Consider the following 26,194-nt stretch of genomic DNA (forward strand, 5'->3'; position numbering starts at 1 on the left):
GGACGGCCAGGGCTATTACACAAAGAAACCCTGTCTCAAAAAACCAAAAATAACAATAATAAAATTTATAAAAATGGGAAAAAAAAGGAAAATTAAATATTATCTAACTAGAAGCATTATCGGTTAAAAAGTTTCCATTATTGCAGCCAAAAACAAGTTAGAAAACTTCATTATCTTAGCACTAACATAAGACAATTCAAGTTAGTTAATTTGGGGGCTAAAAAAATGGCTCAGTGCTTAAGAGCACTAGCTACACTTCCAAAGGCCCCAGGTTCAATTCTTAGCACTCACATGGTAGCTCACAACCACCTGTAACTCCAGTTCCTTGGGATCTGATACCAGGCACCTAAGTGACACAGACATAATATATGCAAGCAAAACACCCATACAGATAACATATTTGAAAAAGTTAGCGATTTTGGAAGTTCAAAACATGACGGAGAGAGCTTCTCTATATTTGTTCTCTATAGCTAATTCTGGGTCTTATTTAGCCTAGGTTGCCTTGCGGTTCTGATCTTCCTGCCTCTACCTACATGATGCTGGGATTCCAGGTATTTGCCAGCACCCCTGGCTTATGAAGTTCTGGGGATCACCTCCAGTCTTTGTACATTCAAGGCAAACATTCTGACACCCGAGCTACAATCCTGGCTCTACACTAAAGAAAGAATATTGCATTTATGTAGTTTATATGTATGTAGGCTGGGTGTATGCATAGAGGTCAAACACAACCTGCAGGACTTGGTTATCTCCATCCTTCATGTGGGTCCAGGGATCAAACTCAGTCAGTTCTTTGGGCCTAGCTGCAAGCACCTTTGTCTGCCCAGCCATCTTGCTGGCTCTCCTCTCCACTTTTAAAACTACCTCCTATTTACAAATTATGCCTCAAAATCATGGCATTGTTAGTTGCAATTTCAGAGTCAGAAAAGGGCTTTTTCCAGAGGCAAAATACTCCCTTAATAGCAGCCCATATTCTGGTAACAACTATACTATGTCTACTAATAGTCTATTAATAGTAATAGCAATGGGATGTTATGAGAAATTCATCCTTTTTTTTTTTTTTTTTTTTTTGGTTTTTTCGAGACAGGGTTTCTCTGTGTAGCTTTGCGCCTTTCCTGGAACTCACTTGGTAGCCCAGGCTGGCCTTGAACTCACAGAGATCCGCCTGGCTCTGCCTCCCGAGTGCTGGGATTAAAGGCGTGCACCACCAACGCCCGGCTGAGAAATTCATCCTTAACAGATTTCACTGTGTGAACATCACGGTGTCTACCTGACATGATCCTACTAAGGTGGTGTATTTTATTATATAACTAGGTTACATGGTATAGACTATTGCTCATAGGATACCAAGCATGTTATGGCACTGGAGAAACAAGATGATGAGTATTTGTGCATCTAAAAGTAGAAACAGTACATCAAAAATAATGCAGCGCACAGAAGGCGCTGGAGGCTGTAAGACTGGAGACGGCAGTACTAGAAGTTAAGTCAGGCAAGTAACAGCGAATGGTGCATTAAAGTGTGAAAACTGAGAAAACCGCTGCTCACTCCTGCAGGTAACAAATACTGCATTAAACTCATTTAAAACTTGTCTTTTCTGGGGTGGAGAGATGGTTCAGTGGTTAAGAGCACTCACTGCTCTTGCAGGAGATCCAGGTTTCAGTCCCTGGATCAGCATTGGGTGGCTTACAAATCCTGTAACTCCAGTTCCGGTGCCCTCCTCTGGCCTCTAAGGGTATTGGCACTCACGGGAATACACCCCCACACAAACATACCTAAGCCAAATAAGTCAAGTCATGTTGAAAAAGATTGGTTTCCGCCGGGCGGTGGTAGCACACGCCTTTAATCCCAGCACTGGAGGCAGAGGCAGGTGGATCTTTGTGAGTTCAAGGCCAGCCTGGTCTACAGAAAGAGATCCAGGAAAGGCGCAAAGCTACACAGAGAAATCCTGTCTCGAAAAATCAAAAAACAAAGCCGGCGGTGGTAGCGCACGCCTTTAATCCCAGCACTCGGGAGGCAGAGCCAGGCGGATCTCTGTGAGTTCAAGGCCAGCCTGGGCTACCAAGTGAGTTCCAGGAAAGGCGCAAAGCTACACAGAGAAACCCTGTCTCGAGAAGAAAAAAAAAAAAAAAAAAAAAAATCAAAAAACAAAAGATTGGTTTCTTTTGTTTTTATGTGCATGGATGCTTGGCCTGCATCTAAGTATGTGACTTACATGCATGCCTGGTGCCCTTAGAAGTCAGAAGAAGCTGTTAGATTGCCTGGAACTGGAGTTAGTTATGGTTGGTTGTGAGCTACCACGTAGGTGCTAGAAATGGAACCTGGGTCCTCTGCAGAAAAAACAAGTGCTCTAAACCAGAGCTATCCCTCCAGACTCTTTTACCTTTTTTGTTTGTTTGTTTGTTTGTTTTTTGAGACAGGGTTTCTCTGTGTAGCTTTGCTCCTTTCCTGGAACTCACTCTGTAGACCAGGCTGGCCTCTGACTCACAGAGATCCACCTGCCTCTGCCTCCTGAGTGCAGAGGGATTAAAGGCGTGCGCCACCACCGCCCGGACTTCCTTTTGTTTTTGTGTTAGGTATTGAAACAAAAGCACATGCTTGCTAGCCAAATGTTTTCATTTTCACATTATAAACTTTAAACATTTTAGCAACTTTTACGAGCTTGAATTAATAGCTTAAAATGCATAGTATTCAGTTGTATAAAAATGCTTTCTTGGGGGCTGGAGAGATGGCTCAGAGGTTAAGAGCACTGGCTGCTCTTCCAGAGGTCCTGAGTTCAATTCCCAGCACCCACATGGTGGCTCACAACCATCTGTAATGAGATCTGGTGCCCTCTTCTGTGTACATAATAAATCAATAAATCTTTAAAAAAAAATGTTTTCTTTATAATCTCACTTTGTTTTTGAGACTTCGTCTCACTGTATAATCCAGGCCAGCCTCCAAGTACTGGGATCATGAAAAATGAAGCATATACCACCATACCCCACTACATTTTCTTAAAAAAAAAAAAAAAAAAAAATTTAGAAATTTTTTATTTTTATGTGTGTGGCCATCTGCATGTGTGTGGGTGACCACAGATCCAATATATAGATGTAGTTACAGGCAGTTGTGAGCTGCCTAATTAGATGCCTGGAACTGAACTTGGAGCCTGTGCAAGAACAACCACTGAGCAATCTCTCTGGGCCCTAAATTGTATTTTTTTTCTCCAGCCAAGTATGGTGGAGCTAAACTGTAATTCCAGCATGGGGGAAGCTGAGGTAGGAAGGCTGTGAGTTCCAGGCTACCTGGTACTACAGAGTAAGACCTTATCTCAAAACAAAACAAAGCCCATGATAAACACCTTTAATCCCATCATTAGGAGGCAGAGGCAGGCGGGGATCTATGAGTCTAGTATATTCTTGGCAAGCATTTTTGAGATAGTCTTGCTAATAATGTCAAACTTGTTGTTTTTCAAGACAGGATTTCTTTGTGCAGTTTTGGTGCCTGTCCTGGATCTTAGTCTGTAGACCAGGCTGGCCTCAAACTCACAGAGATCCGCCTGCCTCTGCCTCCTGAGTGCTGGGATTGAAGGCAATGTCAAACTTTTAAAAGAAACCAGGCTGGGCGTTGGTGGCGCACGCCTTTAATCCCAGCACTCGGGAGGCAGAGCCAGGCGGATCTCTGTGAGTTCGAGGCCAGCCTGGGCTACCAAGTGAGCTCCAGGAAAGGCGCAAAGCTACATAGAGAAACCCTGTCTCGAAAAACCAAAAGAAAAAAAAAAAAAAAGAAACCAAAAGCTTCTTCAGCTATATGTCCTTTGGACAGTGGAGTTTTTTTTTTTTTGTTGTTGTTGTTTTAGCTTCATTATAATCTTACAGATTTTAAGCATAATTGCAACTTGCTCTTCATTGAAAAGTTGTTATGTGGTCCATGGCTATTCCTGACTATTCTATGACTTTTTGCTTGGGTTCAGTACCCAGACTACTAAAAAACAAGATGAAAAAAACAAAACAAAACAAAACAAAACCCCCCAGAAACAAAGGTACAGACATACACACTAGGTCAGGAGAACCCGAGAATTCACAATGAGTTGTCTGCAAAGTTCTTGGAAAAGCGTTGGTCGCTTAGCAAGCTCCAAAGATGCACTGGCTATTACTGTTACAGCTTTCCTCGGCCTCTTCTGAAACTCTCATACTTTGGTAAAACCAGTCTAAAATACAAACTGACAAATAATCTTTTTGTAACACGAATTGCTAAATGGTCTTATTAATAAGAAAAACCTGGAGCCAGATACTGGGGTGAAAACTGAAAGATCAGAGAAGCAGAACAAGCCACAGCCAACCTCACCTTGCCAACTCCTCAGCCAATCCTGTTTCCTCAGACTGGAAGCCTCCGAGTGCTCACCCACTGAACTGCTGCTAAAAGTTCCTGGTCCTCACGCCTTATATACCTTTCTGTGCCCTGCCATACTACTTCCTGGGATTAAAGGTGTGTGCCACCATGCCTGGCTGTTCCCAGTGTGGCCTTGAACTCACAGAGAACCAGAGGGATCTCTACCTCCCGAGATAGGATTAAGGGTATGTACCATCACTGTCTGGCCTCTATGCCTAATCTAGTGGCTGGCTCTGTCCTTTGATCTCCAGATGAATTTATTGGGGTCCACAATATAACACCACATCTTTTTTTTTTTTTTAAAGCCAGAAAGTCAACTTTAAATAAGAAAGGTTCTTCAGAAGTTTCCCTGACTTCCCTTCCCTTCAGCTAAGCAGCCTAAACCAACCACTGCCTAGGACAACAGAATTACAACAACTGGTTTAGAGTTTAATGTAAATCAAGTTTAATATAATCAAGACCCACTCCCTGGATTTTGGGAGAAAATGCCAAATTCTCAGTTAGCAAGGAGTGGTGATTTGATATCCAATACCCACTAGAATTCAAGTGGTTGAGGTCTTTGCTAGAGATGATCAGGAGCAAAGCAATGTCTATAGTTGTTGTCTATAGTTGTTGTCTATAGTTGTTGTCTATAGTTGTGTGACCAACACAGGCAGTAGAATCACTATAAAAGTCTATTAAAAGAATAGTGAAGCTGGGGCGGCGGCGGCGGCGGCGGCGGCGGCGGCGGCGGCGGCGGCGGCGCACACCTTTAATCCCAGCACTCAGAAAGCAGAGCCAGTAGGATCTCTGTGAGTTCGAGGCCAGCCTGCTCTACAGAGCGAGATCCAGGAAAGGCGCAAAGCTACACAGAGAAACCTTGTCTCAAAAAACCAAAAAAAGTGCCGGGCGGTGGTGGCGCACGCCTTTAATCCCAGCACTCGGGAGGCAGAGCCAGGCGGATCTCTGTGAGTTCGAGGCCAGCCTGGGCTACCAAGTGAGTCCCAGGAAAGGCGCAAAGCTACACAGAGAAACCCTGTCTCGAAAAACCAAAAAAAAAAAAAACAAAAAAAAAAAACAAAAAAAAAAAAACAAAAAAAAAGAGTAGTGAAGTTGGACACAGCAAAAACAGTATAAAATACAGGATCTGAGAGAGGACACATAAGAGGCAATGAACAGAGCAGCCTCCGGGTGAAGGCCAGCTGTAATATAACCAGTCCCCAATGGGCCTAGATGACTAGCCTTCCACTAGTTACCTAATGTCAATGTATCAGTTCACTGTTGTAATGGGGATTACCCAAACTACCTAGGATTACACACTGTGATTAAATATATCCTTACTTTAGGTTGATCACCTGATTCTCTCTCTCTCTCCATATATATATAATATATATAATTATACATATATATATATGTATGTGCTTTTTGGGACTTTGGTCGGGTCTTCTTGCACTGAAGAACTTTCATTTCACATTCTAACATGAAAAAAATTTTTTTCACTTAACACCCCCCCCCCCCCTGCCTTTTTTTTCTGATACAGGGTTTCTCTGTGTAGCCCTGGCTTCCTGGAACTCACTCTGTAGACCAGGCAGTCCTTGACTCAGAGATCCTCCTGCCTCTGCCTCTGGAGTGCTGGGATTAAAGGTGTGCGCCACCACCGCCTGATTCCACCTTAAATTTTAGAGGCTGATATGCAGTAAGATATGGAAGAATCTCACTCCTGGCAGCTGCTTATTAGCTATGTTATCTTTGCTGAGATTGTTTCTCAATCTGTAAAAAATGAATCTCACAAGTTACCTCTTTCTCTCCACGGCTCCAGTTGGGCTCCTAAATCATTGTTATACTTTCCAGAGGGTTCTGGAGGGCAAAGAACTGCTGTTACTGAAGGTGGGGAAGAATGTCATGTTATTTACGGAGCTGGCTAGGCTCCAGATACTCCTCTTTCTGGAGATGAGAAAGCTCAGAAATGGAGGAATACAGGGTCTGTTGCAGACGTTCTAGATACCTTCTCTATGCAATTTTGTTTGTAGATTAAGTCACTGGATGAAATGTGGGAAGTGTCAGGCCAGATCAGATTCTAAAATCACAGGCAGGGAAAATAATTTATGTTCCCTTAGGATCAGAGATCATTCGAAATTTCAAAAATGCATTTAGGTGCTACTCTTAAAATTGGTGGGGGTCAGCAACTCACCCTGAACTTTTTCAGTTTCATTCAGACTAAATATTTCAAACTGGACCCATAACAAAATACCTTCACAACTTTATGCAGGGTTAAAACCTTCCCTCCCTTCTCTCAGCCCACCACTAGGGGGCCAGACCATAAAAAGCAGCAGTTCAATCCAAGAGCTCAGGAGTGATCACCCTGTTTTAATAATCACTGTGTGACCTTGGATAAGTTTCTTTACCATTCTAAGCCTCAGTTTCCCCATCTGTAAAACAGGAACAGCAGCAGCAACTATCCCACTAGGTTGAAATTAGGTTAAACAAGACCCGTTAAGCATTGACAACACTGCCTCCACATAGAGATTAGCAAATTTAAACAGGTTTTACTTTACTGATGGCAATAAATTATCAATGCGGGGTTTGTTTCTGAATTCAAAGACTTAGCCATCGTACTCATTTGGGCAACGGCCTTGGTACCCAGAGTCCTCTTTTAAAAAAGATCAACAGGTCTCTCTTTTCCTCCTAACCAGAGTTGGCCCAGAAACCTCAAGTCTCTGACCTGTCTATGCCAAGAAGTCTTGGCTTTGGGCTTTCTAAACACCACGAAGCCTGTCACGGAGTCTGGCCGAACCAGCCCATTTCTGCACCGCCTGGGACATGTTCCTGGCCTTCAAAGGCCCAACCCGTGCTGGACCCGGCCTGCCCTTGGTTACCGGTCCGGAGCTGGCCTGCCCCGCGTCTCCTCTCCAGAGGGCTCTCCCCTCTACGCCGGCAGGTAAGACATCACCTCGCCCCGAAGCGCGGCGGCCCAATGCCCACGGGAGCAGGCTCCCCGTGGCGGCGTCCAGGCCTGCCGCCCGCAGCCCGCTCCCCAGCTCCACGGCAGGAGGAGGGCGAGAGGACAGGGCCCTGCCTACCGCCGGGAACGCCAGAGCTCCGGCCCGAGGCCACCACGTGGGGCACCGGGGCCGCTGGGCAGCCGGAGCCAGCCCCGGGGGCTGCCCCCCGTGCGGCCCTGCGCCGGCCCCACACTGGCCCGAGGGGCACTCCCGACCTGGTTTCTCCTCCCACACCTATCTGCACGCCCCCGACATCTCCTTCAGACGAGAGACGAGCCCTCGCCAGACCCCGCTGCCCGAGACCTCAGCCCGGGCACCCATCGGCCGAGCTGCCTCACTCACCCATCGCGGCTCCGCTCGCTCAGACTTGGCGGCGGCCGCAGCGGCAGCTTCAGCGGCAGCTTCGGCAGACAATATGGCGGATCTGCAGGACGGCAGCCTGACCGGGACAAACATTTACACCGCACTAAACGCGTTCTTAACCCTCACGCCCCCTTCCCTCCTGGAGATGACACACTGATGGGCATGCTTTTTAAAGAGAACCCGCAGCCGCTGAAGGTGTCGGTTGGGACGGATTAGACAAGGCTGGAGGGAGACCACAGGGATATCTACTGAACAATGTGCCAAGTGCTCTGCTGTTTCTGTTTTTATTTCTTTATGGTGAGGCCTCCTTTCCCAGAAAGATATCCCTTCTTTTTATAATTAAGCCCATATAGAACTGAGTAAAGAATCATCCAAAGAGGAAAAGTGATTTGTTCACTTTTGAACTATGAGAACAAAAGTGATTTGTTCACTTTTGAGCTATGGAGATAAGAAAAAGAAGTCACGATTAAACTGGAGTTTATGTCTCGTTTTTGTTCACTGGAGAGAGGGTCTCACTATATGTCTCTGGCTGGCCATAATCTATATAGACCAGGCAGACGTCGAACTCACAGATACTCACCTACCTGTGCCTCCCAAGCACTGGGATGAACGGCTCCAGATCTTTTTTTGTTTGTTTGTGTGGGACAGGGATTCAACTATTCCAGACTGTCCTCTGGTGAGTAAGTAGATGACTTTGACCTCCAGATCCCGCTTCCATTCCCAGTGCTGACATTACGGGTGTGCACTATCATGAGCCTCTGTGTGTGTGTGTGTGTGTGTGTGTGTGTGTGTGTGTGTGTGTGTGTGTGTGTGTGTGTGTGTCAGAGCCCACTAACCTCAGTAAGGGTAGGGGTCAGTTCTGTATTGCTTAACACCATGACCACCACCTTCCAGTCTGGTTTATGGCCACTGAGTGAATAAACAAGAAAAATTAACAGGTTGGTGAGCTCCCTTTCCTAGCAATGAGGATATTAAAGCTTTTACCTTTTGAGTAAAGGAATGCTGGGCTGATACCTAAGCTCAACACAAAGAGCTGGGGTTATGTCCAATCTTTAGTCTCCATCTTTTAGAAGGTGAATGAAGACTCTTGTATCTGGTTCTCAGGGCCTATCACAACAAATTACCAAGTCTACACAAATGCCTGGCCAGTTAAGGGAAAAAACCCAAAAGTCAAATTCTATGCCTCAACACGAGGGAAAGGAATACTGTGTTTACCTTCCTCAAGTAGAACTTACCACATTACTTTGCCTTCTTACCTCACAGATCTCCAGGCCCAGTTTTCCTGCCCCATCTGCTTTAGAACCAGACATTACGGACCAGAGAGATGACCAGGCAGATAGAAGTGCTTATGGCATAAGCCTGATGTCCAGAGTTGGACCCTGGACTTTCTGGTGCACAAGGGTATCCAATTCCTGAAACTTGTACACTATCTCTACACACATTTTGTGACACAAACATACCTGCTAGTGCACACACACACAAATATTTAAAAACAAACAAACAAAAACATTAGTGTTTAGGTTAGAGCTTCAGCTCAGTGGTAGAGTATTTGGCTATTAAGCACAAGGCCCTGGGTTTAGTTCTTCAGTCTTTAGTCTGAAAGAAGTGGGGGGGAAAAAGACACACACACACACACACACACACACACACACACAGAAAAAGGAAGGTAACTCAATACATTGGAGTCACTCAAAGCAATTTTCCACTCTCTGATCTGAGGAATGCCCAAACATCTCAATCTGGCACACAGGCTGGTTCTTGGGCCACTCCTCAACAGGAAGCTCGGCCTCCAAGCATGGTTGAGAACCCTTTTCCCCAAGCAGGCTCCCAGCTTCTCTGTGTGAATATACAACCCCTTGCCTTGTTTGCCCATGTGATAAACCTTTCAGGATCCAATTCCATTATCACCTCTTCCAGGACTCTGCTCCTAGGGCAGTATTCTGCTTTCTTTAGCATTTCACACTGATTTGCTCCCAATGTATATTCACATCTCCCTATCAGCTAAGGAAAGGAATGAGATTCCCCATCTTTGTTATCCCAATGCCTGTCACAGTGCCTGTAAAACAGAGGCACCAAAACTGCCCAGTCTGTCAGGCGGTGGTGGCACATGCCTTTAATCCCAGCACTCGGGAGGCAGAGCCAGGCGGATCTCTGTGAGTTCAAGCCCAGCCTGGTCTCAAAAGTGAGTTCCAGGAAAGGCACAAAGCTACACAGAGAAACCCTGTCTCGAAAAACCAAAAAAAAAAAAGAAAACCAAAAAAAAAAAAAAAAAAAAAACTATCCAGTCTGTATCCCATCCACCAGAGCTCATCTGCATACCCTGTGGCCAAAAGCAGAAAGGCTAAGGTGTATGCATCCCTTGCAGGGCTCTAAACTATGCCTGGAGGAGCCAGGTGATCCTTCACACAGCTTTGTTGTCCGTTCTAGGACACAGCCTGTTCACAATAACATCTCCCCCTCATCCAGCCTCTGACCTTTCCAGAGACCTTTCATCATCCCCCCCCCCTTCATGTGGTCGGAACCATATTCGGCTTACCCTCTCCCAACACTGGAGTGTTTCAAACCTCCTAACCTTTTTTGGTTTTTCAACCATGGTGGTGCATGCCTTTAATCCCAGCACTCAGAAGGCAGAGCCTGTCGGATCTCTGTGAGTTCAAGGCCAGCCTGGTCTACAGAACGAGATCCAGGACAGGCACCAAAACTACACAGAGAAACCCTGTCTCGAACCCCCCCCCCCAAAAAAAAAAATTACATTGATTGGACTGGAGAGTTGGTTCAGCAATTCAAAGCACTTGCTGCTCTTTCGAGGACCAGGGTTTGATTCCCAGCAAACATCTGGTGGCTCCCAAACCATCTGTTCCAATCTCGGGGGTTCAATGCCCTCCTCTAACCCCCAAGAGCACTAGGCACACGTGTGGAGCATATACTACATATAAGCAAAGCACTCCTGTACATAAAAAAATCTAAAAATAAGTAAAAATTACATTTATTTGGTGTGCGTGTGTGTGTGTGTGTGTGTGTGTGTGTGTGTGTGTGTGTGTGTGTGTGTGTAGGCCGGAGGACAACTAACAGGAGTCGGTTCTCCTTCCACTATACTGGGTCCAGGGATTCACTCTGGTTGTCGGGGTTGGTACAAAGTGCCTTGACCCTCTGATCCACCTTACCAGCATTCCCTCCCCACCGTGAAGCAGTGTCCTGGCATGGCACCTGGCACAGGGCAGGGTGGCAGTGACTCCCTGCTGGGAGACTCGAGACACATTCTACTAGGACAACAGTGTCACCCCTTTTCAGAGGATTTTTATACCATTTTTTATACCATTTCATAGCCGTGTTACCTTGGGAGGGGCAGCACACATCTCCCTAGGTTGTCAAGATGTGGATGACAAGGCACCTGTACACAAGGGGCCTTCAGTTAGCAGCAGCAATCACAGCTCCCGCAGCCTTTGGGACCCACAGAAGCCACACGAGGAGCTTCCCAGCTTAGAAGCCCACACCTCTGACTTTGCCTGATTGGCAGGAACCAGAGAAAGAACCACAGGACACGGGCTTGTTTGGAGTATAAAAATAAGACTTTTTTTCTTCTCATCACATCAATTATCAAAGAAAGAAACATTACGTAACAAAAATACAAAGCTCTGGTGGATTTTTTTGGTTTTTTTGTGTTTTTTTGCCCCAACCCCCAACCCAACCCCAACAGCCCTTGGCCAGAAGGCCCTTGGGTGAAGCCTGGATGCTGTCTTGAGGATCACCCTGGAGCTCAGGAGAACCGGTGGTCCAGGTCTCTCTGGGGACTGGCTGAGTATGAGTAGGCTTTGCCCAAAACCAGGCGGTCCCGGAGCAGCTTGAAGAAGGCATAGTAGTTGCTGAAGAGGATGAGGGCCAGTGAAATGGTCTGGTGCCACTTCTCCGAGGACATTAAGGAGTACAGCTGGTAGACAATGACAGCGCCCTCCAGCAGCAAGAGGATGTTGAGGATCCTCAGGGGATTGCTGAAAAAGAACTGCCCAGGGGAGGGTAGGCAGAGGCCAGGGGGCATGCTCCAGAAACCTGCTCCTCGGATGAGGGAATTCTTGGCCATAGTAAAGGGGACAAGATCTTGGGGCTCCATGTGGACTTGGGTGGGGGAAGACTGTAAGGTCAGGGGGACTCTACCACCTCATCTGCCTTTGCGTATAGTGTTCTGCTGCTTCCATATAAGCTGTTGAAGATACTTCTGGAAAGCCTTTTCTGAGAGGTCTTGCATGCTATTTCAAACTTTCTGACCCCAAATCAACTTTTTATTTATTTGTTACCAGGCTGGCCTTGAACTCACAGATATCAGCCTTCCTCTGCCTCCTGAGTGCTGGGATTAAAAACAAGCACCACTATATCCCACTCAACTTTCTTTAATGTCAGCCTCTGCAGAATTGTTGGGCCTGAACAAATCAGAATTCTGCCCGCCCCCCTTTTCTTTTCAGTGCTAGGGATGGAAGCTAGGCTTTATATATGCCACACTTTAGCTCAGCACATCTCGAATCATCACATGGAAAGCCTGAGTATGTACTACAGTACCTACTGCTTCCTCTGGAGCATTTTTTTTTTTTAAAGATTTATTTATTTATTATGTATACAGTGTTCTGTCTGCATATACACCTGCATGTCAGAAGAGGGCACCAGATCTCATTATAGATGGTTGTGAGCCACCATGTGGTTGCTGGGAATTGAACTCATGACCTCTGGAAGAACAGCCAGTGCTCTTAACCTCTGAGCCATCTCTCCAGCCCCCTCTGGAGCATTTCTACCTAGACTGCAATGGAGGGTCACAGGAATACCTCTCAGTCTCACAAGGTGTCTTGAAGGAAAACAGAATGTAGAAGTCAAGAAAAAAAATTTTTTCCCACTAAATTCAAGAGCACCAGCATCTAGGGATCTCAGTTTGCAAGGGAAAGAACTTGTAGCAGAGGGTGGGGAACTGAAGGGCCCAGGAAGCTGGGCTCAGGCCTGGGCAGTGAGCCTAGGAGCAAGACTCTTCTCTGAGAAGTGAAGACAACTGCCCAGATTAACAATCTCCCAAACCGTGACCCTTAGTGCCCTGGCTCCATAGGGTTCCCCAGCTCCAGCAGGGGTTACTAGGAAGTAAGGGGATTGATTCTAGCTCCTTCAAACAGAGCAGTGCCATGAAGTCTCTGTTGGAAAAGGGGATTGGAGGCCCGCAGCCTTGCTGAGTCAGGGCAAGCAAGCCGTTTGCCTATGCCGACTCGGGCCATTTGCATGAGTTCCCAAGTTTCTCAATAAGGCAATCTTGAATTAAGAATGCATGGAACACAGCACGGAATCATCGGGATTCTTTCCAATGCTAAGATCTCTGTCTCGTCTGTCAGTCTGTCCCCCCCCCCCCCCCAGCTGCGAGCCACCAGGACCTGCAAAATTCTTTCTTTCCTCCTGTCATCACCTCTCCCTCTCTCCAGTGCTCTAAGAGATCTGCAAGCAAGGGGCTGCAGTGATGCTCCTCTGTGTGGACATCCTCGGACTGCCTGTGTGCACTGGGCTTTGGGTACAGTGAGGACAGCCATCATCATCCTGCTAAGCCCACCCGCTCCCTGCCTTGAGGATCAGGCCCCATCCTCCTGCCCAGAAAAGAACACTCACGTGGAACCGGAAGTGGGAGACATCAGAGGGGATGGCCACGTTGTAGTGGCCCACTGCTTTGTAGACATTCTTGCTGTGTTTCACCAGCACACCCTGTGGCCACATGCACTCTTCAGTCCACCTGGAGGCAAGCCCAAGAGTACATTTTGTCCATGAAAATGGGTACCAGAGGATCGGGTACAGGTGGTCATTAGGGCTCTACTTCATTTCTATCTCTCTGATACTGTGACTCCTTTTCGGGGTCTCAGCTGCCTCCTCTATAAAATGGGAAACAACCATAAGCAATCTGCTGCAGAGACGTCTAAGGGTGAGGGATTATGAAGAAAAACCTTTTCCCTTTCCACTTGCCTCATTGTAACCAACCTCCTGTGGGTCCATCACAGCTACCTAGGTGGAGCAGGGATAGATGTGGCTGCTCTGTTTGCAAATGTGCTGAAGGCTTTGCAGTATCCCAGGGATCTGACCGGGTTCTTGAGATCCTATGCAGCATCCCTCGACTTCCACTGCATTGCTCATGTCCCTGCATAAGTCACTCCCTCCAAACAGACAGGTCTTCCGGATGCCTTGTCCTCAAAGGCTCTGTCTTATCTTTGAAAACCTAAGATCCCCCAGAAAGCCTTTCTCAAACTCTTTACAGACCCGAGTATCTTTTATTGTTCCTCGAAGCTCTTGCCACTTACTGGTGGACATTTCCCAGTGTTTGCCATTTGTTTGTTTCCTAGTCTGTATCATTCCTGTAGGAAGTAGACAACATCTACTCCATGCCTGTGTCCTCAGAGCATGCCACAAAAGCTGGCATTGAGAAGCCAAACAAGAGCAGGAAGTTTCCTTCCAATGTCCCATGAGACTCCAAGGACTCAATGGTCCTGGGCCAGAAACAGAACTACAGCTATCAGCAGCTCTCCTGTAAACTGGATTCTTGCCTCATTGATTCATTCACTTAAAAACACATGGCCACAAGATAGAACACTGAATGAAAGAAGCTGGACACAGGAGTGACTATTTGATGGTGACTACAGAGTACCAAGACAGCCAGGGCTACAACAGAGAAACCCTGTCTTGAAAAATCAAAAACCAAACCAAACCAAAAAAACCCAACCAAACAGGAGTGTCTACTTATGATTTTATTTATATAAAGTTCTAAAAGAGGCAAACTAAATTTTATGTACAATTTCATTTATATAAGGTTCCAGAACAGAAAAATCTAACCTATGGTAAGAAAAAGGTAGGTACAGGTGTATATGTGTGTGTGTTGGGAGAGGTTTACTGGGAAGAACCATGATGATATTTTCTATGGAGCTAGAAATGTTCTAGACCTTGATGAAGGTAGGTTACATGAATGTTCATGCCTTTGTCAAAACTAAAAGAGGCCGGGCGGTGGTGGCGCACGCCTTTAATCCCAGCACTCGGGAGGCAGAGCCAGGCGGATCTCCGTGAGTTCGAGGCCAGCCTGGGCTACCAAGTGAGCTCCAGGAAAGGCGCAAAGCTACGCAGAGAAACCCTGTCTCGAAAAACAAAAAAAAAAAAAAAAAAAAAAAAAAAAAAAAAAAAAAAAAAAAAAAAAAAACTAAAAGAGCTGGGCATGGTGGCGCACCCCTTTAATCCCAGCACTCAGGAGGCAGAGGCAGGTAGATCTCTGAGTTTGACACCAGTCTGGTCTATATAGTGAGTTCTAGGACAGCCAGGGCTACACAGAAAACCCTGTCTCAAAAAACCAAAACCAACAACCAAACAAACAAACAAAAAATAAATAAATAAATAAAGCCACCTCCAAGATCTGTAGAATTTGTAGTTTGTATAGTATATTTCACTCTATGTAAATTTTACCTTAAAAAAAAAATATAGGCCAGGAGGTGTTGACACACCTTTAATCTCAGCACTGGGGAGGCAGAGACAGGTGGATTTCTGTGAGTTCGAGGCCAGCCTGGCCTAAAAATCGAGTTCCAGGACAGCTAGAGTTGTTACACAGAGAAACCCTGTCTCAAAGGGAAAAAAAAAAAAAAAAAAAACAAGAAAAGAAAAGAAAAAGAAAAAGAAAAAAAGACAGGGCTGGATTAAATTCCCAGCATCTACGTGGTGGCTCACAACCATCTGTAATTCCAGCTCTAGGGAATCCGACACCCTCTTCTGACCTCTGTGGTCACCAGGTGTAAAGGCAAAACACTCATATCCATAAATTAAAATAAACCAACCTAAACAATTAAAGAAACAAAACCTCACAAAACCTATCCAGGCACTGTGATGGGAGAGTGGAGAGAGGTGCATGCTTGCTACATGGGCAAGAGCCATGGTTTCTAGAGGCTCTCAGCCCCAGAATGAGCAGCAGGAGACAAAGGAACAGAAAGTAGCAAGTGGAAGGGGTGTGGTGTGGGGCACTGAAAGGAGAGGTCCTTTCTACAGGAGGCACCTGGATGGTCTAGGTAGTCAGGAAATAAGGGGGAACAGAAAGAACATTCTAAGCAAAGGTACACCAGGGGAAAGGCTAGATGTGGAAATGCATAAAGCATATAAGAGCCCTGTGGTATTGTATTCCCCCAAATATTGTGCATGCTATTAAACTTATCTGGGGTCAGAGACAGAGCAGGAACAATATTAAACATAAAGGATAGGCAGTGGTAGCACACGCCTTTAATCCTAGCATTCCAGAGGCAGAAATCCATGTGTTCAAAGATACAGACAGGCATGGTGACTCATCATGCCTTTAATCCCAGAAATCGAGCCTTTAATCCCAGGGAGTAGTAATAGAAAGCAGAAAGGTATATAAGGCGTGAGGACCAGAAACTAGTAGCATTTGGCCTGGTGAAGCATTCAGGCTTTTGAGTAGCAATTCAGCTGAGAGCCATTCTGGATGAGGACTCAGAAGCCTCCAGTCTGAGGAAACAAGACCAGCTGAGGATCCGGCGAGGTGAGGTAGCTGTGGCTTGTTCTGGCTCTCTGATCTTCCAGTGTTCACCCCAATAACTGGCCTCAGGTTTGTTTTTATTAATAAGACCATCTAAGATTCGTGCTACAGATCACAGAGGTTTGGTCTGGCTAGAGGCGAGGTGTGTATTAGGATATAGGAAAGAAAAGAGGGGGTTCACCAGCCCGAGCCAATCGGCCTGGAAGCTGTGCAAAGGGTCTTGGTCTTAGTTCAGCACCTGGGTGAGATATAGATAGGCAGCATGCTTGCTTGCTTGCTTTTTTCTTCTTTCGGTTTTTCAAGACAGAGTTTCTCTGTGTATCACTGGGTGTCCTGGAACTCACTCTGTAGACCAGGTTGGCCTCAAACTCAGAGAGTCTTACCTGCCTCTGCCTCCCAGGTACTAGGACTAAAGGTGTGTGACACCAGACTCAGCCTCTTAATACCATTTGTAGGATGGTTTATTTATTTATCTATTTACCTGTCTATCTATCTATTTGGTTTGGTTTCTTGAGACAGGGTTTCTCTGTATAGTCCTGGCTGTCCTGTAATTGGCTCTGTAGACCAGGCTGGCCTTGAACTCACCTGCCTCTGCCTCCCAAGTGCTGGGATCAAAGGTGTGAGCTGAATTCTCCCTTTCTATTCTCCAGCATAGGAGGTTAAGCCAAGCCCTCTTGTGGTGAATTCAGTAAGGTTGCTTCTCTCAGAAAAGGGCCCTGATTGACAGGAGCACCAATACAAGAGCACCTGGCCTCTGAGCTCTCTATTTTGATTCCACTCCAGTTGGCCTCCCTCTACAAAAGCTGTCCTGATGGCCTCCTCCTGGCTGGCTTCAGACTCAGGTATGAGAACCTTCAATGAGAAATGATTAGCATAGTCAGGACAGGGTCTCAGCGGAAGGGCTGTGCAAGTATTAGGCACCAGTGAAGGATGAGGAGACTGAAGGAAGGTTAGCTCAGCACCCCAGGGCTCCTGTGCTGGGGGCCGCGCACTTCTGCTCTGGGAATAGCTGGGCCTTTTTCTCCCTTGTCTTAACTAATTTTGATGTGGTTATCTTCCCCCATCAGTCTGTGAACTTGTTAAAGATTTCATCTATTGCTGGGCAGTGGTGGTGCACGCCTTTAATCCCAGCACTTGGGAGGCAGAGCCAGGCGGATCTCTGTGAGTTCGAGGCCAGCCTGGTCTACAGAGCGAGATATATAATAATGAGATCCGGGACAGGCACTAAAGCTATACAGAGAAACCCTGTCTCAAAAAACAAAAAACAAACAAACAAACAAAAGATTTCGTCTGTTGTCTCACCTCCCTGCATAGGGTTTACCACCAGCTAACAGAGAACTGCATCTTGTCCTGACCGAGGTTTTGACAAGAACACACAGCTTCCCTCAGCTTATAGGTCAAAGAGCAAGCTCCTCTGCCTGACACAGAGCCCAGGCCTGGGAAGGCGTATGTGTGAATGAGTACTGGAGGAGCAGGCCATGGAACGGTGAGGGAGTAAGTGAGCAGGAGGGAAGGATGACCGCCTGCCCGAGCAGTAAGCCAGTGAGGAAGCGGATAAATGAGAGTGAATGAGAAGATCTGGGTCCGTGCGTTATCTCCTGTGCCCCTCCCATGTCCAGCACACCTGCAAGCTCCCCAACAACACACAACAGGTCTATCTAGAGCCCCACTGGACACAAGTCCTCATGTACAAGACAAGCGTAGGAACGATTTTCTGGCCAACTGAGCGAGTTAATGAGGAGATGCAAGTGACCCATAGCCTGACGGGGAACGGGGTTGTTGAGCAGCGTGGGGGGGGGGGGGAACTCACGGGTGCTGCAGCACGTTGGAGCAAAGGGCCGGGTCCACCTTCTGCCAGCAGCCCAGATGGGCAGCAGCTTTGTGCAGCAGGTCACAGTAGCTAGCAGGGAGCAGGTGCTGCATGAGGATCACAGAGGTGCTGATGGACACCAGCAGGAAGAGCTCGCAGGACCAGCGCTTGTCATAGTAGTGTGTATTCTGGGGAGAGCGGAGGTGGCTCAGTCTCAGGATACCCATAATGGCCTCAACTCCCCTCCCTTCCCTGAGCGTACCCAGAAGGCAGGGCAGTACCGTGGAGATTTCAGGGTGGCTGACACCAACAATTACACACCTCAGGAGGGCAGCTTAGCTCCCACATCCACCATTTCCTACGATGGAATATTGCTCCACTGCCACTGACTCGGGGTCAGAGCATGCTCAGGGATCCAGAGTGGATCAATCTTGGCTCTGCTGCACATTAACTATAACTCTGGCTTCTGGCAAATAACTGAACTTGTCCATGCTTTCCTTTCCTCACTAGTCAGATGAGGTAAGGGGAACTACCACCAACCCAGGCATTAGACAGATTTTATACATATCAAAGTTCACTGCAGACAGAGTCCTCTAAACACCCAATTGAAAAAAAAAAAAAATATTTCATTTGAGGTCATAGATGTGTCTCAATAGTTAAGAACACTGGCTACTGTTCTTCCAGAGGACCTGGGTTCAATTCCCAGACCCACATGATGACTCACAACTATCTCTAACTCCAGTTCCAGGGAATCTAAAATCCTCTTCTGGCCTCTTAGGGCACCAGGCACACAAGTGGTGCCTAGACCTATACATACATGTAGGCAAACACACACACACACACACACACACACACACACACACACACACACACACACACACACACACACGGGGGTGGGGGGGTGATTCATCATGGAGCAAGGGTTCAAGTCCTTTACAGCTGAGGAGGTCCCTTCCCAGAAGAGGCTGAATAGAGAGCACACTTTTAAGGTCACTTGGATCTGATGACTCCTGGTTTCTTTTTCTTTCCAGAATTCTTTCTTTTATGTGTAGAGTATTCTGCCAGCATGTAAGTACATATACCACATACAGCAGTATCTGCAGAGGCCATAAGAGGCTGGCAGAACCCCTGGAACTGAAGTTACAATTATAAGGTACCTCGGGGCGGTGGTGGCTCTCACCTTTAATCCCAGTACTCTGGAGGCAGAGGCAGGATGATCTCAGTGAGTTCGAGGAGAGCCTGGTCTACAGATGAGTTCCTGGACAACCAGGGCTGTTACACAGAGAGATCCTGCGTCCAAAAACAAACAAACGAACGAACGAACGAACGAACGAACGAACGAACGAACGAACGAACGAACGAACGAACGAACAAAAGAACAACTGTGAAGCATGTGGTTGCTGGGACTGAACCCTGGTCCTCTGCAGGAGATCCTGTGCTCTTACATGCTGAGCCTGTCCAATCTCCTGCTTTCTTTATTCAATGGCAAAACAGGACACTCAGAGACCTGTGCCAAAGCAGCCACTGACTTACGAAGACTTCCACTGATCAGGAGTTCTTGGATAGGTGACTGCCTTCAGGGAACCTTGTTCTTTTTATTCCAGATCTCCAGAGGAGAAATCCAATCAAAACTGGCAGAGATGAGTGAGGCTGGGGAGATGACTCAGTAGGTAAAGTGCCTGGTGAATGAACAAGCACGAGGACCCGAGTTCGAGTCCTCAGAGCCTATGAAAACGCTGGGTGTGGTGGCTGGCAGCCATACATCTAGCACTGGGGAGGCAAGACAGGAAGACCTCTGTGTCCAGCTCAATCAACGACAGGCCATCTCCAGAAATCAGGTGGAGAGCAACTGAGGAAGACACCCAGTAACAATCTCTGGCTTCCACCTACATGTACACATACACACGCACAACCATACTCTCCCATGAGCACACACACACTCCTAGAAAACAAATAACAAAACCCAGAAGAGTTACTTATGTAAACAGGGCTGGGGGAGGGCAGGAAGCCACTTTGCGTTGAGCTATGTACCTTGACAAACCAAACAGGTACAAAGGCCACATAATAGGCACTCAGCATGGAGCTGACAAGCACTTCCTTCATGCGCCAATTGAAGTCCATTTTGAGGAACTCTACTTCATTGCGAATGAGGCTGGGTGACAGGCAGCAGGCATGAGTGGGCATGGCTTCTGGGCCGTACAGCTGTCTTGTGTGCTGCTTCCAAGTCTCCCGAAGCGTCAGCAAGTAGTCCCGACTCCTTGCCAGGCCACTGACTGCCTCTCGGGGCCCCATGGAAGCCACATGGCTGAAGAGGTTTGTCTTGCGAAGATCGTAGTTCAGCTGCAGGAACGGAATGTACATCCCAAACCTGCTGTGGAAGACAGTGGTGAGGCCAGTCTTATCAAAGGGTCAGGATCCTGACCCTTAACCGGGGGTGGGGGGGTGGAGGAACACAGGGGGCGGGGAGAGAGGGCACACAGGGCGGGATGACTCTGCTTTTCCCTCCTGGACGCTCTGAGAGGAAAATTTACTCATTCTCCTATCCCTCCATCTTTCCATCCAAGTCAATGGTTCAAACATGTCTTAGTATCAAGTACATCCTAGAACCGAGGATACAGTAGGAAGCAAGAAGTTCTTTCCTGCATGGTGATAACTAATAATCACCATGGCAACCCACACTCACTGAGCACAAGAGTTTCTCTGTATAGCCCTGGCTGTCCTAGAACTCTGTTTGTAGACCAGGCTGGCCTCAAACTCACAGAGCCTCCCGAGTGCTGGGATTAAAGGTGTGTGCCACCACCGCCTGGCTCAGGCTAAGTATTCTACACGCAACAGAGTAACAGGTGCTATGGTTTCATCCTCTTCTCAAGGAAGCTGTGGATCAGAGTAGTGGAGTAAGTTCTCAAAGGTTCCATGATTCATAAGGAAGAAAGAGAGCCAAGCTTTAGACCAAATAAACTAAGAAAAACAAAACAGCCAGCCAGGCAGTGGTGGCACAAGCCTTTAATCCCAGCACTTGGGAGGCAGAGCCAGGCGGATCTTTGTGAGTTCAAGGCCAGCCTGGTCTACAGAGCCAATTACAGGACAGCCAAGACTATACAGAGAAACCCTGTCTCAAAAAAAAAAAAAAAAAAAAAAAAAAAAAAAAAAAAAAAAAAAACAGGAAAAGAAAAACAAAACAAAATAACCCATCTCCAATCAATTAAAAGCATAATATGGGAGCAGGCATGGTGTGCCTTTAATCCCAGTACTCGGGAGGCAGAGGTAGACAGATCTCTGAGTTCGAGGCCAGCTTGGTCTAGAGTGAATTTCAGGACAGCCAGCACCACACTGAGAGACCCTGTGTCAAGAAACAAAAAACAAGGAAACAAAAAGAGCATAAGATGGACATGATGGCAAGTGCCAGTAATTTCAGAACCTCAGAGGCTGAGCAGGAAGATCAAGGATTCCAGGCTAGTCCACAAACAAACAAAATATAACACAATGCCACAAAACAGATCTAGGTTGCATAACTGGGTACATATGTAAGAGAATGCTCTTCACTTTGCAGAGAAGGTATGGGAACAAACACTTATCCTGTGTCTATTATGCCAGGTGCTGAAATGGACCCTTGAATAGGACACACATGTCCCCTATGCAGCACCCAAGCAGGGACAGGAAGAATTAGTCAATGGTCTTTGGAGTGTGTGGCTGGGACTATGAGGACAAACTACACAAGACCCACAACCTGAAAGAGCACAAAAATCTGCAGATTGAACTAGCCATAGGCTGAAATAATTTCGGAGACAGGGTCTATGTAACCCAGGCTTGGTCTCATCTTTAACTTTTTATGTAGACTAGGCAATTTTCCAACTTAAGATCCTCCCGCCTCTGCCTCCTAAGTGCTCAGATTACAGGCATGGGCCACTAAGCTGGAAGAACTATTACATTTTTGCTGATGTGTACTATATACATAAGCCTATAATGGTTGTTGGCTTTTTCTGTATTGAACATACATAGTTTTCACCCTTGGCATCTTTAAATAATAGTTATCAACTTTACTGGAGTTAGTAACTTTTTACATAGCATTTACCTAATCAGGTATTAAAGGTAATCTAGATAAAAAGGTATACAGAAAACTGTATGCTATGACAGATAGGGCTTGACCATCATTTTGATTTCTGTAGGCTATCCTGGACATAATCCTACAGGGATGACAAGGGGGTAAATATATTAGAAAAGTGAGCAAGGGTCAGAGAGAGAGTTCAGTGAGTAAAGGTACTTTTACCAAGACTGAGAACCTGACTTCAATGCCTGGAACCCACGTGGTGGAGGAAAATACCAAATCCTATAAATGTCATAATCTCCACATGTGCACCATGGAATGCATACACGTACACTCACAAATAAGCAAAATTAAAAAAAAAATTTAAGATCCAGGTGTAGTTGTGCACGCCTTTAATCCTAACACTTGGAGAGGCAGAGGCAGGGATCTCTATGAGTTCAAAGCTAGCCTGATCTACAAAGTGAGTTCCAGGACAGCTAGGGCTATACAGAGAAACCCTATTTCGAAAAACTACACACACACACAAGAATAATCAGAAATCAATAAAGAAGCAATCAGAGATTAAAAAAAAAAAAAAAAAAAAAAAAAAACCAGGGCTGGAGAGATGGCTCAGAGGTTAAGAGCACTGCCTGTTCTTCCAGAGGTCCTGAGTTCAATTCCCAGCAACCACATGATGGCTCACAACCATCTATAATGAGATCTGGTGCCCTCTTCTGGCGTGCAGGCATACATGCAGATAGAACACTATATACATAAATAAATAAATCTTAAAAAACAAACAAAACAAAAAAAAACCCATGATTTCTAGAGAAGGGAGATCTCAAACTGCTGTAAGACAAATTTTAGGAAATCTCTCTAGGGGCAAATGAGAAGCACGAAGGCAGATATAAAAGGAAAACATGAGAGAAAATATAAGAGAAACAGATGATTAAACCATAAGGTCCGCTATCTAACAGATACAAGTTCCAGAGAGAACAGAAAAAAGAGAAAGTATCCCAGAGCTGAAGAAGTACTGACAGATGAATAATGAAAGGCCTCCATCAGACACTCGTGAAATCTCAAGTAATCAAAAGACAGACTAGTCCCAAAAGCTCTTAGAAAAAAGTCATCTCCAGGGGACCTGGAAGCAAACTGGCATCAGCTGCCTCACAGGCCACACTGCACACTAGAGGAAAGGGACTTCGGATCCTGAGGAAATAGGAATGTGAACTTAGAAACCCTACCCTCAGACAAACCATCAATCAGGAAGCGCGTAGGAGAGCAGAGCGATAGCTCAGTTAGGAGTGCTTACTGCTCTTGAAGAGGACCAGGTTCAGTTCCTAGCACCCACATGGTAGCTCACAACCACCTGTCCATACAGTCCCAGGAGATCCAATGCCCTCTACTGGCTTCTGCAGGCTCCTGTACACATAAATTCATAGGCTCAAACACAGACATATAAATAAATGGAGGAAAAAACAAAAAAGACTTTTACAAAAGGAGTAATGATAGAATAAAGACATTTTGGACATGCAAGGACATAAAATGCAGACACTCCAGTCATTGCTAGGGCAATTACCTGATAATTCATTTGGCAAAATAAGAGAGAAATAGCCGGGCGGTGGTGGTGCACGCCTTTAATCCCAGCACTCGGGAGGCAGAGCCAGGCGGATCTCTGTGAGTTCAAGGCCAGCCTGGGCTACAGAGTGAGTTCCAGGAAAGGTGCAGAGCTACACAGAGAAACCCTGTCTCGAAAAACAACAACAATAACAACAACAACAACAACAACAACAAAAAAAAAAAAAAAAAAGGAGAAATAAGGCATGGGATCTAAGAGAGCACACAATTCAGGAGGGCAGCAAGAAAAGTCCCAGGCTGAACTATACAGCCAGCCTACAGAGCAGCCACTCTGTTCTGGAGCAGGAGGATGGAGGTCCTACCGTGGGACATCTGGTGGGGGAGGGAATGGACTCCAGGTAACAGGCAGCATGCTTGAGAGACTGGATAAATATGAGGATATGATGACGAGTCATCTTTTCTTTTGTCAACAAGAAAAAGGCAACTACAAACTTCATTTAAGGATGTTATTATTTAAATATGAAGCACACTAAAATATGGCATGACCTTAAGAAAGGGATAGAATTAGAGAGAAACTACTGACCCTGACACTTTTCATGAGGCCCAAAACCAGACTCAGGAGCTACAACAATGAATGGTGATTTTGTACACTTACTAAAACCACACTATTTAGTGGGGCTTCACCTTTATAATTAGCTTAAGTGTGGTTACGTAAGAGAATGTCAGAATCAACCTTGACAATATGAATGACTACAGTTGCCGGGCAGAGGAAACTAACAGGGGATGGGTAGATTCCTAATATTTCTTCCTTAAAACAATTTAATTTATGCACACTGTGTGTGTATGTGAACATGTGCGTGTGTGCCTGCAGGTACTCCCAGTCAGGAAAAGAGAGTTGTGTCCCCTGGAGCTGGAGTTAATTTTCAGCCACATATGTGGGTGCTGGGAACTGAACTCCTGTCCTCAAGAAGAGGAATATGTGCTATGAACCACTGAGTCATCTCTCCAGCCTCAAAGGGTTCCCAATATTCTGATTCAAAATGCTATTGCTGATAGACTAAAAGACACTGTTTTACAATGTCTTGACATGGAAATCATGTTTTTGCACATGCTAGACATGAGTTGTACCACAGGGGCTGGAGAGATGGTTCATCGGTTAGGAGAACTGACTGCTCTTGCAGAGGGCCCGGGTTCAATTCCCAGCACCACACGGCAGCTCACAACTATCTGCAACTCCTCTTCCAGGGGATCCAACACCCATAGCAAAACACCAATTCATGTAAAAAAAAGGTTGCACCACAGAGCAAAATATATTTATCAGTGACAAGATAACCAACTGGAGGGGGGAAGCTATCAAACAGGCGAACAGTGGAGAAATGGGGAGAGGAGCGGGGAGCGACATCTGTCTACCACTGTAGGGAATCAGAGCACACGTGCTGGCATGCTGTGCCTGGTGTTAATCACCTATTGGGGACACAGGAACCAGAAACAGTGATTACTCCTTGGAAGGGAAACAAGATGCCTGGGAGGCAGCAGCAGTCAGGGGTGGACTTTTTGGTGTTTTTTTTTTTTTTTGGTTTTTCGAGACAGGGTTTCTCTGTGTAGCTTTGCGCCTTTCCTGGAACTCACTTGGTAGCCCAGGCTGGCCTCGAACTCACAGAGATCCGCCTGGCTCTGCCTCCCGAGTGCTGGGATTAAAGGCGTGCGCCACCACCGCCCGGCTCAGGGGTGGACTTTTGCAGTTTACGCTTTTACATCTTTTGACTTAAAAAAAATATTTAACTTTTATTTTATGAGTCTTCTGCCTATGTGTTACGGCTCTGCACCATACGCATGCAGTGCCTGAGGATGCCAGGATCCTCTGCAACTGAAGCTGAGTTGTGAGTCACCATGTGGGTGCTGAGAATGGAACCCAGGGGCTCTGGAAGAGCAGTCAGAGCTCTTAATTGGCTACATAGGGAGACCCTGTCTCAATTCCCCAAGCCCCAAAACCCAAACATTAAAAACAAACAAACAACAACAAAAAAATAAACCAAGCCAGGCGGTGGTTGCACACACCTTTAATCTCAGCACTCGGGAGGCAGAGGCAAGTAGATTTCTGTGAATTTGAGAACAGCCTGGTCTACAGAGTGAGTTCCAGAACAGCCAGGGCTACACAGAGAAACCCTGTCTTGAAAACAAACAAATAAACAAACAAAAAACCCAACTTTAATTATATGAATGCATTAGCTAATTATAAAACTACTAAATAAAAGTTTTAAGTATGCCGGGTGGTGGTGGCGCATGCCTTTAATTCCAGCACTCGGAAGGCAGAGCCAGGCGGATCTCTGTGAGTTCGAGGCCAGCCTGGGCTGCAGAGCGAGTTCCAGGACAGGTGCAAAGCTACAGAGAAACCCTGTCTCAAAATAAATAAATAAATAAATAAATAAATAAATAAATAAATAAATAAATAAATAAATAAAAGTTTTAAGTAATAATCAAGATATAGATATAATAATTTAAGTATTAAGACATGGAGGAACATGCCTTTAGTCCCATCGGAG

General features: G+C 46.1%; 3 protein-coding genes across 20 annotated transcripts in view; 1 reads left to right on the forward strand and 2 right to left on the reverse strand.

Annotated features, from left to right (window-relative positions):
- The window catches only part of Kpna6 (karyopherin subunit alpha 6), a 35,947-nt gene extending 28,129 nt beyond the window's left edge, over nt 1–7,818 (reverse strand). The window contains exon 1 of one of the 4 annotated variants that reach the window (XM_006994367.4): nt 7,689–7,818. In XM_006994367.4, coding sequence (XP_006994429.1) covers nt 7,689–7,692 — 4 coding nt within the window. In that variant the 5' untranslated portion in view covers nt 7,693–7,818. The other 3 variants (XM_076565164.1, XM_076565163.1, XM_076565165.1) reach the window with 3 other exon arrangements.
- LOC143271994 (uncharacterized) lies at nt 6,965–8,064 on the forward strand. The gene is made up of 2 exons (XM_076565166.1): nt 6,965–7,282; nt 7,611–8,064. Exons 1-2 carry the CDS (start codon nt 7,073–7,075, stop codon nt 7,923–7,925), a joined length of 525 nt encoding a protein of 174 aa, XP_076421281.1. The 5' UTR covers nt 6,965–7,072; the 3' UTR covers nt 7,926–8,064.
- A 3,192-nt stretch (nt 8,065–11,256) lies between these two features.
- Tmem39b (transmembrane protein 39B) overlaps nt 11,257–26,194 on the reverse strand; it is a 45,987-nt gene continuing 31,049 nt past the window's right edge. For 10 of the 15 annotated variants that reach the window (XM_006994366.4, XM_076565170.1, XM_076565171.1 and 7 more), the window contains 4 exons: nt 20,081–20,417; nt 18,050–18,237; nt 13,338–13,458; nt 11,257–11,709 (listed from right to left, as the gene is read on the reverse strand). In XM_006994366.4, the coding sequence (XP_006994428.1) occupies nt 11,467–11,709; nt 13,338–13,458; nt 18,050–18,237; nt 20,081–20,417 (889 nt within the window). In that variant the 3' untranslated portion in view covers nt 11,257–11,466. Of the gene's footprint in view, nt 11,710–13,337; nt 13,459–18,049; nt 18,238–20,080; nt 20,421–26,194 lie in introns of all 15 variants that reach the window. The other 5 variants (XM_076565167.1, XM_015987857.3, XM_076565169.1 and 2 more) reach the window with 1 other exon arrangement.

Source organism: Peromyscus maniculatus, chromosome 2 (genome assembly GCF_049852395.1).
Source record: "Peromyscus maniculatus bairdii isolate BWxNUB_F1_BW_parent chromosome 2, HU_Pman_BW_mat_3.1, whole genome shotgun sequence".
In the NCBI taxonomy this organism is placed as follows: domain Eukaryota; kingdom Metazoa; phylum Chordata; class Mammalia; order Rodentia; family Cricetidae; genus Peromyscus; species Peromyscus maniculatus.